The 12,882-nt window shown below is 42.0% G+C and overlaps 1 protein-coding gene across 1 annotated transcript in view; it reads right to left on the bottom strand.

Moving 5' to 3' along the window:
• Positions 1–270: 270 nt before the first annotated feature.
• Positions 271–12,882, bottom strand: part of LOC310896252 (uncharacterized protein) — a 96,895-nt gene continuing 84,283 nt past the window's right edge. Inside the window, exon 4 of the mRNA XM_083828302.1 lies at positions 271–887. Coding sequence (XP_083684428.1) covers positions 755–887 — 133 coding nt within the window. The 3' untranslated portion in view covers positions 271–754. The remainder of the gene's footprint in view (positions 888–12,882) is intronic.

Here is a 12,882-nt window from a genome sequence, read left to right on the forward strand (position 1 = left end):
CACCGCCCATTAATCACTTCAGGATGTCTTAGACGTGGGCAAGAACGCTGTGGAGAACCCAGGCCCTCTGACACTTCGGCGCAGCATCAGAGCATTTAACAATAACAGTCAACACTGCTGATGCCTGTGAAAATACAGATGTAAGCCAGCTGTCTGTCAGGGTGAAAAATGTGTTTGTCTTTTCGTTTTAACGTGTCATTTCCCTCTTGGACATTTGTTGCGTTGCTGCCAGGATATCACGTGTTTCCAGCACGGACGAACCCGGGAGGATGAACCACATTCAGATGGAGGGCGGGTGTCATTGTCCTGTCTCTGCAATTTTTCTTGATCTAACGCTAGGCATAAGATATCTGATTTACTCCCTTCTTTTTTGCCCCCAGCACCAAAATCATTTCCAATATTTATTTCTAGCCAAAGTGAATCACAGATTTATTCACAAAAGGGTCATAGGAGGGATGAAAGAGACTGTGTACACTTGGGGGGTGTCATCTTGATCATCTTTGATTAAGGCAAAAAAGTCTGAGATTAAGAAGAGGAAGTCTATATAAAAGACCAAAATTTATAGCCATGAAATACACACATGGTGGGATAACTCATGTGACAGGCGTCCTAGTGAAAGAGGATGCAGTTTGCTCACAAAGGAGGAGAAAGGGGGAAAAGGAGTACTTTCTGGCCAATATGTGGTGCTTGCTCTCAGCTCCAAAATCCAGAGGGAAGCAGAGCTGTTGAGCTTCTGATCACAAAGGAACGGCATTTAGGTGCTCGCAGGATAAGGATCTGCTGCAGAGAGCACGCCCAGCAAGCGCAGGTAGGGACGGCATTTTGTGAGTTCCTGGCAGGAGCCTGCAGGAGGTGATGTTCTCCGGGGATCTTTGCTGTTCAGCAACCTGTTGAGAAAATAATAAACCAAGAGACAAGAGACTCCATCAGCTGCAGTAAATGAAACTGCTCCAGAGCACATTCCTCAGCATTGGTGCACTGCTCTTCACAGCGCTGAAATTCCCTGACATAGTTTTGTCTTCAGGTAACTGGCACCATCCCAGAACAACTCCCAAGCACTGCCTGGAGAGAGCAGCAGCCAGTTCCCGTGGGCAGGGCAGGGCCTCCCAGTGCTGGAAGGTGAGTTTAGCTGTCCAGATGTGGTGCACTTTCTGCCAGTTGGTCTCAGTTTTAAAGAATAGTTGTGGGCATGTTTCGTGTGTAGTGAAATGTAGGCAGAATGTTCAGCAAGCTCTAGGAATGTGCTAATGGCAATTTCTTGACATGTAGGTAAATAAAAGCCAGCAGAGAGTAGGAGAAAGATTTCTACAGATTTGGAAATAAATGGCTGAAAACACAATGGTGGAAATCAAGATGAGGGTGACAATGAAATGAAAGCATTTATGATCCACAGGAAATGAAGGAGAGGACAAGATCAAAACAGTGGCCTTCAGGGAGGCAGATTTCAGAAAATTCAGAGAACAGGTAGGTAAGAACTTATATGAGGATGGTTTACAGTAGAAAGGAGAAAAGGAAAAGTGAATTTCTTTTAGGAGATATAAATATTGCAGATAGAAGCGCAAACCATTCCAAAGCAGGAGAAGAAGAAGCAATGGTAATAAAACAACCTGGTTAAAGCACAAGCTCTTGCTGACTTTAGACACTGGAATACACACAAGCAGTGGAAACCAGGCTAGACTGATAAAGATGAAAATAAGCAATGTGACTGTAAAAGACAAAATCAGGAAGGCAAAGGCACAGAATTATAACAAGAAATCATTCTGTAAGAAGAAAATAAAGTAAGTGCTGAAGGAAAGCTCTTGACTGATATTTTGAAGGCCAAAAGATTTTTTTCTTCAGCTTTCATTGAATGTAATGACTAAAATTGGGTAGTATAAGTACAGTATGACAGACAAAAGGTAAGATGTCCTGCTAGAATAGCAAAAGAAAAAGCTAAAGAGTGCTTAGGTAGATTAGATATTTTCATATCAGCCACATCATTCATCTTAAGTACCTGGCTAGAACCCTCTTATACTAATTCTTGTTGCAAGTACTCTGCAAAAACTGGAAGAGTTCAAGTGAGGATCCAGAAGAGAGAGAAGGATAAGCAGCATTCTTGTCTCTAAAAGAGCACAGCTGGAACCATAGATGTGATACATTGGTTTCAATTCCCAGAATAGGGCTGGAACAAATAATAAAAATAATCCACCTCAAAGTTAACAATACAAATAACAGCCCCATGGACACACTGCATAAATTTGAGTTATTTCCATCTCTGACAACAGAGCAGGTCTTTTGAAAAGAAAAGAGCTAGAAAGTGTTTGTATACAGTGATTTTAAAAAAGTTTTTGACACGGCCTCATAAAAGCAATCCATGGAGACATGATCTAGATGAAATCCTGACTGAGTGAGTGTAAAAATGGCTGGTACTGGGCCCTCAGTTATTTTCATGAATGATCTGGATGCCACATATATGTCACATAGGTTTCATAATATCAACATGGGAGAAGCTGCAGGAGACAAAATTATCTATAAGAACAAACTGGAGGAATGGTTTGCCCAAAAGAGATATGGTGTTGTTCACTTAGGATTCTTGCCTACATGGTACTCTCAGCCAGAAATAACCACCTGGACAAGTAAAGGATAGGGAAAAAATGCCTAGGTTCTGTGGGAAAGATGTCTGAGGAACAGTCGATCCTTTCTCGTGGCAGAAGGATAGACTAGGTATCTTGTATTTTTCCCTCTATTTTCTTTTTTTATTTCAAAAGCTAAGGATAAGCATTTAGAAAGTTACACTTTTCCACTTCTATTCAGTGGGAAGCAGGACCTCTTGCAAAGGGACTTATCTTTTGTAATTTGTTCTCATGATATTTCCATATATAGCTATAGGATGTTCTCTAAACCATCAGAAATTAATTGCACTGAATTTGCTTTGCCAGTAAGCGCTCCATAATTTAACAAAGACACTTTAAGGAGCTACTTTTTGTTCAACATTCATCATTGGTCTTCTAGAAATTGTGATTTTGTGGCAGTTTTGACAAAAATCATCAAAATAAAGACACCCCAAAGACCTCACATCCAGTGCATATAGGTCCAACCAAGAACCAGTTACACTGGTGAGGTTAAAAAAGCATCCATAAACTAAGCAAAGCTATTGGAGCAGGTATCAGGGATGCAGCTGTTGAGATCTGAGCTAAAGCTGGATCCTTTTTATGTTTCAGTGCAGCTCTACTGTCATCATGGGGAGCACTTTAAGCCATGGGCTTTTCATAACTGGAGAATGATTTAAGCAATGTAGGAGCAGAGACAATCCATCAGCCAGGATGGAGATGTTGTCTGGAGACCTGTGAGTTAGAAAACAGCCTTCGTTTTTGTTGTCTAACAGACCTGTTCAACAGCGTAAATACAAGTAAATATCTTTGACAAGGACAACTATCTCAAGTCTGTTTCAATTCATTTTAGTTCAAGAAGGAAATAATTCCCCTTGGAATCCAAATCCTCCAGATCGCTTCAGCTCCATGACAACCTGCACGGAGGAAGTTGTGTTGGGGTAGCTGGCCGCTCTGTTTCATTTTTTAGGAGTCAGATGAAATTATCTTGACATTCCTGAAGTGAAAAGTTGCCAGAATTTCTTCTCCATGAGACACAGAGATTTTTTCCTTTTGGTGAGAGTGAAATCTTTTTTGACATGCCGTAATGTCACGCAAAATGGAAATCTTGAATTTCCAGCCATTCCTGGCTGGTCAAAAGCTGCTTGTGCTATAAAAAGACAAAATAGCTTGAAAGAATTATAGCCACCTCAGGGGTGGAGGGCCAAGACACAGACATCGCAGCTCAGAGGTTTACACTTGCTCACTTACTCCCTTTGGCTTTCACTGACACTCCAGTGCCCTGGTGCCACAATTGTCTTCAAAAATATTTTTCAGAATGATTTATTCTTAGTTGTACAAGAAAGCTACCACAAAGGCAGGTGTGGGACTCTAATTTTCAGTAACAGAACAGGGAAAATTATGTATTTGTTTTCCTGTCCATCTGCTCTGCAGTGATGATGGGACCTAAAACAGTGTTTCCACTTTGTTTCTATGGTTTAATAATCATCAAATTCTCATACAGAGTTTGTGTCCTGAGCCAAGTTTCTCCACTAACCAGCCCAAAACATCTTTGCTCCTGAGATGAAATAAGATCAGATTCATTAAGTCCAGCCTGGCCATAAGGAAATCATATAGATATTTATTTGAAAAGAAAATGCCTAAAATTCCTTAATCCCAGATAATTTACTCCCCACTAAATATCAGGTGATGCAGAGGCATGCAGTTCATAGCAGTTTTATGAACCAGAGCTTAGGAAGGCTGATTGATGTACAGCGGGCCATGTGATGTGGGCTAGGACACAGAAGAATGATATGAAAAGAAACCATGTTGATGATTTCAGCGTCTGCTGATGCTCAGTTAAATGCCTACATGAAATACAGATGAATAAAGCTACTTGCACACCTTTTCAAGCAGAAGTTTTCCGCAACTACTTCTTTGCTAAACATACAGTGCCTTGGATTTTCAGTGGTCAAGAGTATTTTGAGTGCAACCACACTACTAAAGTAACAGCATAATAAGTATTTATTTTTCACTTTACTTTTCATGTGTTTTTCTTTTAACATTAATCACAGGACAGGTGAGGTGAAAAATCTAATTAAAAGTTTTATATTGTATTCATTATATTTTTTCCCTGCAATATATCACAAAAAGTTATATTTTGATATTCAGATCATTTGAGGATATTTTTTTCTTTTGTAGCAAATGGGATCTTCACACAGTACTTTCCCTTTTACTCATACATACATATATATATATATAATATCTGTCTATAACTATAACTATATATCTATATCTATATCATCTATATCTATAATATTTAGCAGTAGGCCTCAGGGTTTGGATAAGTGTTTTCTATTCTGAAACTGCCAAACTGGAGATCATTACAGTACCACAGTGCCGTGGTACTGCTTTACCGTGAACCTAGTACTAGACTAACTGATCATAAATGGAAGCCTAGGGACAGCCTAATTACACACAAAAAGTTAAAAATACAATATGCCTGATTCTTCTCTGCAAGCTCTGGGAGAAAGACCAGAAGAAATCAGCAATGACTGCTTTGATTGAGTATCAATTGGAAGAAAATTTCCTTGATAGGAAGTTATCAACACATTGAACAGAGCTATTTTCTGATTTTATTGTTAGTGAGGAGCCTTATTGTCAGCTAATGATACTTTGTTAAACAAATGCAGCAATTAATGGAGAATGAAGACGTCTTTGAATGTGATGGTTTGAAAATGATGTCTTTCCCTCTGATAAAATCCAACAGCCTTTGAGGTTTCCCAGAAAAAAAAAAAAAAAAAGAAAGAAAAAAAAAAAAGTAGTGGGATTTGGTTCACCATCTCGTTTTACACCTCCAAAGCTCTCCAGACTTCATTCATATCTCTGTACGTCAAGGTATGCAGTGGGTGTCAAGAAATTCAGAGAAAAACAAATTACAAAGGAACTGTACAGGAGCTATGGAAGGAACAAAATACACAGAATGGTGGAAAAGGCCAGACTAAAATTGGTTATACGCGTGTTGATTGATGGTAATGGAATGTCTAGAGCTAAGATTGTATCAGTGTTCAGCGGTACAGTTGCAATGGTGCAATTGTTTATTGTTATTTGGAGAGAGAATTACACAAAAGACAAAGGGATTGTTTAGGATGTTAGAAGAGAGAAAAGTGGAATTAATGGGATATTATGAAAAGGCATTTTATAGTGAAATATGCAGAAACTTTCATGAGAATGAAATATGTTAAGTCATGAAAAGAAGAGCAGACCAAAACTCTGCAAAGTGTGCACTAGGGAACCAGCCAGCATCAGCAGAGCAGTTGGCTGGAGCAGCTCACAGATTTGCTTTCCATGTCTGGTTTCACCAATATGGTAATCTGCAGGCTGGATTTAGGTAATCCTGTAACTCTGGCCTGTTTATTCAGTTTTCCAAATTTATCCAAACCACTCACTCTGGGAAGCTGCCTGGCAACGTGCACAAAGTCAGAATTACGTGGTGCTTTCTTGTCCTGCCTGGAAATGCCACAGAAACCACCTCTCCAGGGGACCTCAGTACTCATCCTTCCCATTCCATGAAGGGCAACAAGCCTGATGGTAGGGGAAACTGAAACCCAGGGTCATTAACAGCTTTCCTTGCTTACAGAGTAAGGATGCTTACAAAGATGGTAGCTCCCCACCACACAGACCAGCTGCTTTCTACAGGCTTCTGGTTCAAAAGCATTTGGAGGCACTGACTCAGGGCCAGCCTCAGCAAAATGAATAATTACGCCAAATGAGACAGTTTTCTACTTTTTCATGCCTTTGTTGGTTCTTGCTCAACGCGGGGCTCTGCTGGCTTCCTGGGGGTGCAGCTGTGTGGCAGCTCCTTGCATCGGCTGCAGAGCTCCATGATCAGCCCTCAACCCTGATCCCAAAGCTCGGTATGGACCAGATCCAGGTACTTGAGCACTTTTACAGCTCTGCTGCTTTACAGCTCTGCGCTGCCCCAGGCAGATATTACCTGTGCCCAGACAAGTGAGTTTAAAGCTGGCTTAGAGCATGTGGGTGCTGCCACAACTCCATTTCCGTGCTTTGGTGTAAACCTGGCCTCTGGTTTTACACCAGCCATGTAGACTCCTTCAGCGCGAGCTGCAGGGAGACTCCTGCCTCATTCATAATTTAACAAAGCTGGTTCAAATAGCTGCAATAAAAGCTGACCCTCCCTTTAAATGTTACAGCCCATGGGCAGACCCCTAAATAAGAGTCAGAGGGCGAACTGTGCTGGAGCAGGTCCCCCCCCTCAAGCAGCAGAGCCCAACCCTCGGCCCAAAGCCTCCAGCAGCAGCTGATGGAAGTCGCAGGCCGTGCTCACCCGTGGCCATCCAATGTGGTGGTGGGAGTCAGGAATACCAAAGGTCATAAAATCTGAGCACCAAAAACAGCAGGGCCTCCACTGGAGGGGAAGCAGCGAAGCAGGAAGAATGGCCATCTCCACACAGATTATGAAAGACATATTACAGTCAACTGGTTAAAAAAAAAAAAAAAAAGGGAGGAGGAAGAAAAAAAATCACAAAGCAACTGTAAGGTGGCTGGAAACCTTGGAAAAACCCCAGTTCAACAGAACATCAGTATTTTGAGAGTCCCAGCCAGGAAGCAGGACACAGATACCATGCAGTAAAGTGCTGCCAGACATGTTGGTTATTGATTTTTCTGAAGATCCCACCTGAACTGAATGTGTGGACTGAATCCCAATGAGAGTCCCAGATGGAGTAGGCAATTGTGGAGGCAATGGACTTATTACTCTTTAGGACTCAAGGGACCAAGATAGGTTTTTACAAGCAGCTAAAACGAAGAAAGAGATCATATGGGAAGGTGCTAGGCTCCTATTGTTTCCGGACATAAGTCCTATAACCCAGGGCAAAAGGGAAGAATTAACTGTGGCTAAAAAAAAAAAAAAAAAAAAAGTGGCTGCATCAGTTTCTCCAGCTTGCCAAAGAGCACGGTTCACACAGTGAGAAACCCAGCATCTCTGGGGGAGTGGAGGGAGCACAGAAGTTGCTGTCACAAGAGTTTGAGACTAGGAAACTTTGTGAGTGCTCTCTGTGACATGCCACATACCCCCTGCTCCCGCACCCCGGTGGGTGATGGAGGGGCAGTGGATGCTGCTGGCACCCTTTGGGAGTAGGAGGGAGGCATTTATTAATGTTTGTGCTTTTTCTTTTGTCTTTCTCTTGTGCCATCTATTGATATCATGGTACCACCTGCACAGCAAAAAGTACCTGCAACTGCTGCCTGAAGTTTTAGGATGAGTGCATCCAGCCTGTCACAAAAAGGCAATGGTATGTGGAGTGGGTGCAATTGCTATACAAACACAACACATACAGTCATCTATGTTGGCATTTTCATCCACCTCCTGCATACTTCGTATGTTGAAGAACAGCATCAGTCGTGTCAGAGTCCTGTTTCCAGTGGGGCTGAGTGGAAAGTCTCAGAGAGAAGCTGACATGAAGCCGAACAGGTAGGCTGAAGGCCAGAGAGACTGTGTGCAAATGTCCCGTCCTTTGGAGGTAGTTCTCTTGGGTCCAGGGCAGCTAGACACTGCTGAGCATGGTGGGGCATGTGCCACCCACATGTCTTGGTGCTCCTGGTAGCCCTCTGGCTACTGGCCACCTGCAGCATCCCTCAAAGCCACCATGCTGGGGGTCCTGGCTGTACCCCTGGGCCTAAGGAGAGTATAGCAAAGGGAGATGAGGTAGGAAAGAGCTCGAGTGGTGAGGGCACAGTATCCTGCTCTGCTGCTGGGGCCAGAGGGCTTGAGATGTGCTTTGGTGAAACACAAGCACTTGGAGGAATTTGTGTTTGGTAGTGTCCTCGTCCTGGCTTACGACAGTGGGAGAAGGAGGGTGTGCTGAGAGCACTGATCCCGTGGCCCCAAAGCAGCTGCTTCTGTTTTATCCAGCTTCAGCCCCTCATGTGCATCAGCACAGCTTAACACCGGCCAAGAGATCTGCCACCTCCAGTGGCTGCTGCTTCTGAAAGCACCCCAGGAATGACCAGCCCTCCCTTGAAAACTGATACAGTGTTCTCTGCCGATTCTACAGATTTTCCTGACTGTGATAGTAATGCTGCATCATCAGAGGTTGGACTCATGCCCCTAGTTCACGTGAATACATGCAAATATGTGGAACTAAAATAGCATGAAAGCCACCTGCTAATAATATCCATTGAAAAACACTGGCATTCGCCTGCCTCCTGCTTAATCCCTTCATTTTCTATAACAAACAAGATTTGCTGCTATTCCCTAGATTACAGTGCAGTAACAAGTGGGGAAGGAGGCTCTCCCGTGCAAAGAGATGCTTAGACAGAAAACAAACAAGTAAAAAGTCATCCCTTCTTAAATAAAGTTGTGCTGCCACCTCAGGTAACCATCAGATCCTACTTTGATTGCAGTGTTTCGTTCAGACCATTCTGCCAGCTGTGCATAGGTTCAGCTGGTGGCTGTTGCTTTTAAAGATCGTGGGGCCCCAAGAGACCCCCAGTGCCCCTTCCCCAGGGAAGGGAGAAAGAAGGAAATAGAGACTGAGAGAGTGGGGGAGAGTGAGGGAGAGACAGGTAATGAGGGAAAGGAGAGGAGAGGAGAGGAGAGGAGAGGAGAGGAGAGGAGAGGAGAGGAGAGGAGAGGAGAGGAGAGGAGAGGAGAGGAGAGGAGAGGAGAGGAGAGGAGAGGAGAGGAGAGGAGAGGAGAGGAGAGGAGAGGAGAGGAGAGGAGAGGAGAGGAGAGGAGAGGAGAGGAGAGGAGAGGAGAGGAGAGGAGAGGAGAGGAGAGGAAGAAAAAAGAAAGAGAAAGAGAAAGAGAGAGAGAGAGAAAAGAAAGAAAGAAAGAAAGAAAGAAAGAAAGAAAGAAAGAAAGAAAGAAAGAAAGAAAGAAAGAAAGAAAGAAAGAAAGAAAGAAAGAAAGAAAAAGAAAGAAAGAAAGAAAGAAAGAAAGAAAGAAAGAAAGAAAGAAAGAAAGAAAGAAAGAAAGAAAGAAAGAAAGAAAGAAAGAAAGAAAGAAAGAAAGAAAGAAAGAGATCCTTCTTCCCATTATCCTGCATTCTTGTAATCTCTTTGTTTTTAAAACAGCTCTTCAGTTTTTAGGGATATTAAAAATAGAAGAGTGTTAGATTTGGCAATAAATTAATGTCCAGATGAAGGGAAAACAATTACAAATTGGAAACAGATTTATTCACACTCAGTGCATTAATGAAAACGTTAAAAAAAAGCTAAACTGGGTATACTGTGTGGAAAAAAATAATGGCCCAGCAGGTCTACTTTTTATTAACAACTCATCAGTAAGCAGGTTGTAATTCATAACAAAGAATTTACCCCAAGGAACACCACAGGACTGTGAGCTTTTTAGTTTCCTAAGAAAATACATATGTTGTTCCACTTGGTTTCCTTTCAATAAAACCCACCAGTTAGCACTTCATTTTCGAGCTGTTCTGACAAATCAGGTGAGTTAGCTTTGTAGAAAAAACAGAAGCCAACTTTTCAGCTGAGAATTTTAGGGAATTTTTTAATAACTTAAATAAATTTCCCAAACGGCAAGGAAGCATGATAAAAGTCTGTGAAATGAGTTTGTTTGGAACAGCTTGAAAGAATTTTTCTTTTAATTTGCTTCATTAATTTTTCCTGAGGAAATATTTAGGGATACATCCCTTACTGCTAAGGTATGTGTTTGAGACAAAAGGAATTTTTATGATTTTTGTTGTATTTTTACAGTGTCTTGAAACCTGATTAAAGATACTGATGAAAACCTGCCCACTAGTTTGTTGCTACGTGCAAGGCCAAGAATCAAGGCGCCAAGAATCAGTTTTGTGAAGGTCACCGTTATATGACATGTTTCTTACAACATAAAAGTCTTGCTTTGTTTCGTCTAGCTGCCGCTATCACCTGCACAGAGGAAAGCATTCTTAAGCTAAAAAATAATCAAGGAGGCAAACAGAAAAAATAGAGAGCATTATATGAAATGTAAAGAAAGAAAAAAAAAGAAAAAGGAAGTGTGCTGTAAAACTGGAAAACTGGTACAGATTTAAATAAATCACTCCAGTTTGAATTACTGTAGCACAGTGCTGGTCAGGACAAGCATCATGTTCAGCCTAGCTTCACCTCATAGGCATACTGGACCTGCCACCAATGTCAGCTCCAGGGTCTGATGTTCCTTCCCGGTCGTACCAACGCCTGTTGCAGCTGAGCAGGATCCTCCACTCAGTCATTTCTTAGAATGAAGAGGGCAATCTTCCCAATACTTTATTACTACACTCAGTCCTTCCACACAATCTAAGAAAAGAGAAGTACGGCAGGGATCTGGTACTAGGCTCCAAGAGATTGCTGAGAGTTTTCCCATCAACTTATCATTTCACATACATTGCATATCAAACATCACATAAGAAAAATGAACTACCTGTTCCAGGATTTCCAAAAATTATACTGGAATGTGATTTGGGATGCAGAGGAGACTGGTTTCCTAGTTATTTATCATTCCTGTCTTGGCTGTAGATGAGCACTGAAAAAGCAAGGACTATTAAGGAACACAGTACTTACATGAAAAGAGTTATTATAACCAAGAGTATATTGAGCAAATGCAGTTGGAAATTAATTCTAAACCTTCTCCAAAAGGAGAAACTTTTGGAGCTAAGATTCAATAGCTTCTCTTTCATCTGCTGTGTCTCTGACAAACATCCGTCCATCACTCCCTCAGGTGCAAATCACAGAGACCATCAGCTCACAGTGGAAAAGCCATGCACAACTGCTTATTTTAGAAATGTTGAAACACAGGAGTGTTGGTTCACGTGTCACTGCAATAACTTGTTAGGGTCAACAGGAGCTCCAAGAGCACCTACATCAAGTGACAAAAGTCTCCATGATGCACATGTAGATTATAAAGTTCACATGAATAAATCCTGGAACACTCTCAGACTCAACAGAAATCTTTTAGAAGGACTGACTTTCCATGAAGCTGTTTAAAGTAGTAAGACTGTCCCTGGAAGATAAGAGTAGAATATTTTTAAGGCAGCACTTCTGGGCCTTTACCTCCAGACCCACCGTGCAGGATCCAGCTGCACAGAAGGAGCAGTCCACCTGCGTCAAAAGCAACATATTTCTGTGACTGTCGGGCTGGAGTAGGACTTGAACATTGATATTTCCAAAGCACTTCATCTCAGAAACACTCTTCAGGCAAGAATTTAATGCTTAGAAACCTCTGTAGTGACATACAAATGGAAACAACCCACTCCCTCTTCCATTACAGTAGGTCTGGGCCATGGTATCCTCTGTAACTAGAGACAGTTTAACTGCTTAAGGATGCAGCTCATAGCTTGGAAAGTGTAGGCAGCTGAAGTATTTAGGTACATGAAATCACTGCGAGATTAAAATACTTATTGTGTTCATCCACTTTTAGCCAATATCCAATTTGTAATCTGTCCAGAAAAAAATGAGATCATATATCTGCTACTCAAATTATTTTGCTATCTGCCAAAGAATGCTTCTGGGAAGGGTTATTCTTCCCAGCAGAAATGTAGGAAATAAGTTGGAAAACATTAATTCATATTAATAAAAAAGGCCTGTGAAGACAACAGCTGTTTGATCCTTAGATAAACTGTAGACAGTTTTCACTATTTAAGTCGTTGTGAGTGATGTACTGTAGGTTTAGGGAGAAAAAAGGAGCCAAGAAAAAGAGGAGAGAAGAGAAAAAAAGCCTGGAGAAAATATTTACTTGCATACTTTTTGTAGGAAAATATAAATGTGGCTAATGAAATCGACTTGTTTAGATACTCTGTAGCACTCCCTCAGGGATCTGGAGGGAGGTACTTTCCACCTTCTTCTAAGTTTACTTCAGCAAACACCGCTTGGGTTTCTGCAGTGGGACCCTTGTGGGGATGGTTTTCCACATCTAGGTACCTTTAAAACAAAAACGTGAAACTGAAACTGAAAGTGGAAGCCAGCACACCAGGTATCTTCTCCAGGGACATGAAGGTGGGCACATCCCCTTTGGATGCTGTCCAACTGCAGCTCAGCCAGGCCTGGGGTCTTCTCAGCTTTGTCCACAGTGTGGGGTGTCCACAAATGACAAGAAGGAGGCTTTCCTGAGATCTTGGTCAAGAGGGAGGGGCTTGACACTGTGGTTTCCTCCAGCTTGAACCCTGAATGGAAAGGCCTCCTGGCCTCCGCTTCTGACAAGTCCAAGTGATCTCTTTGCGTTTTATTGACCTGAGTGCCCTGGATACTGAATTAACTGGATGCCTCTTAAACGCTAAGTTTATATCAAACGTAGAACTCCCAGTTTGGGGATGTTTTCTCC

Source organism: Anser anser, assembly GCF_964211835.1.
Source record: "Anser anser genome assembly, chromosome: 3".
In the NCBI taxonomy this organism is placed as follows: Eukaryota; Metazoa; Chordata; class Aves; order Anseriformes; family Anatidae; genus Anser; species Anser anser.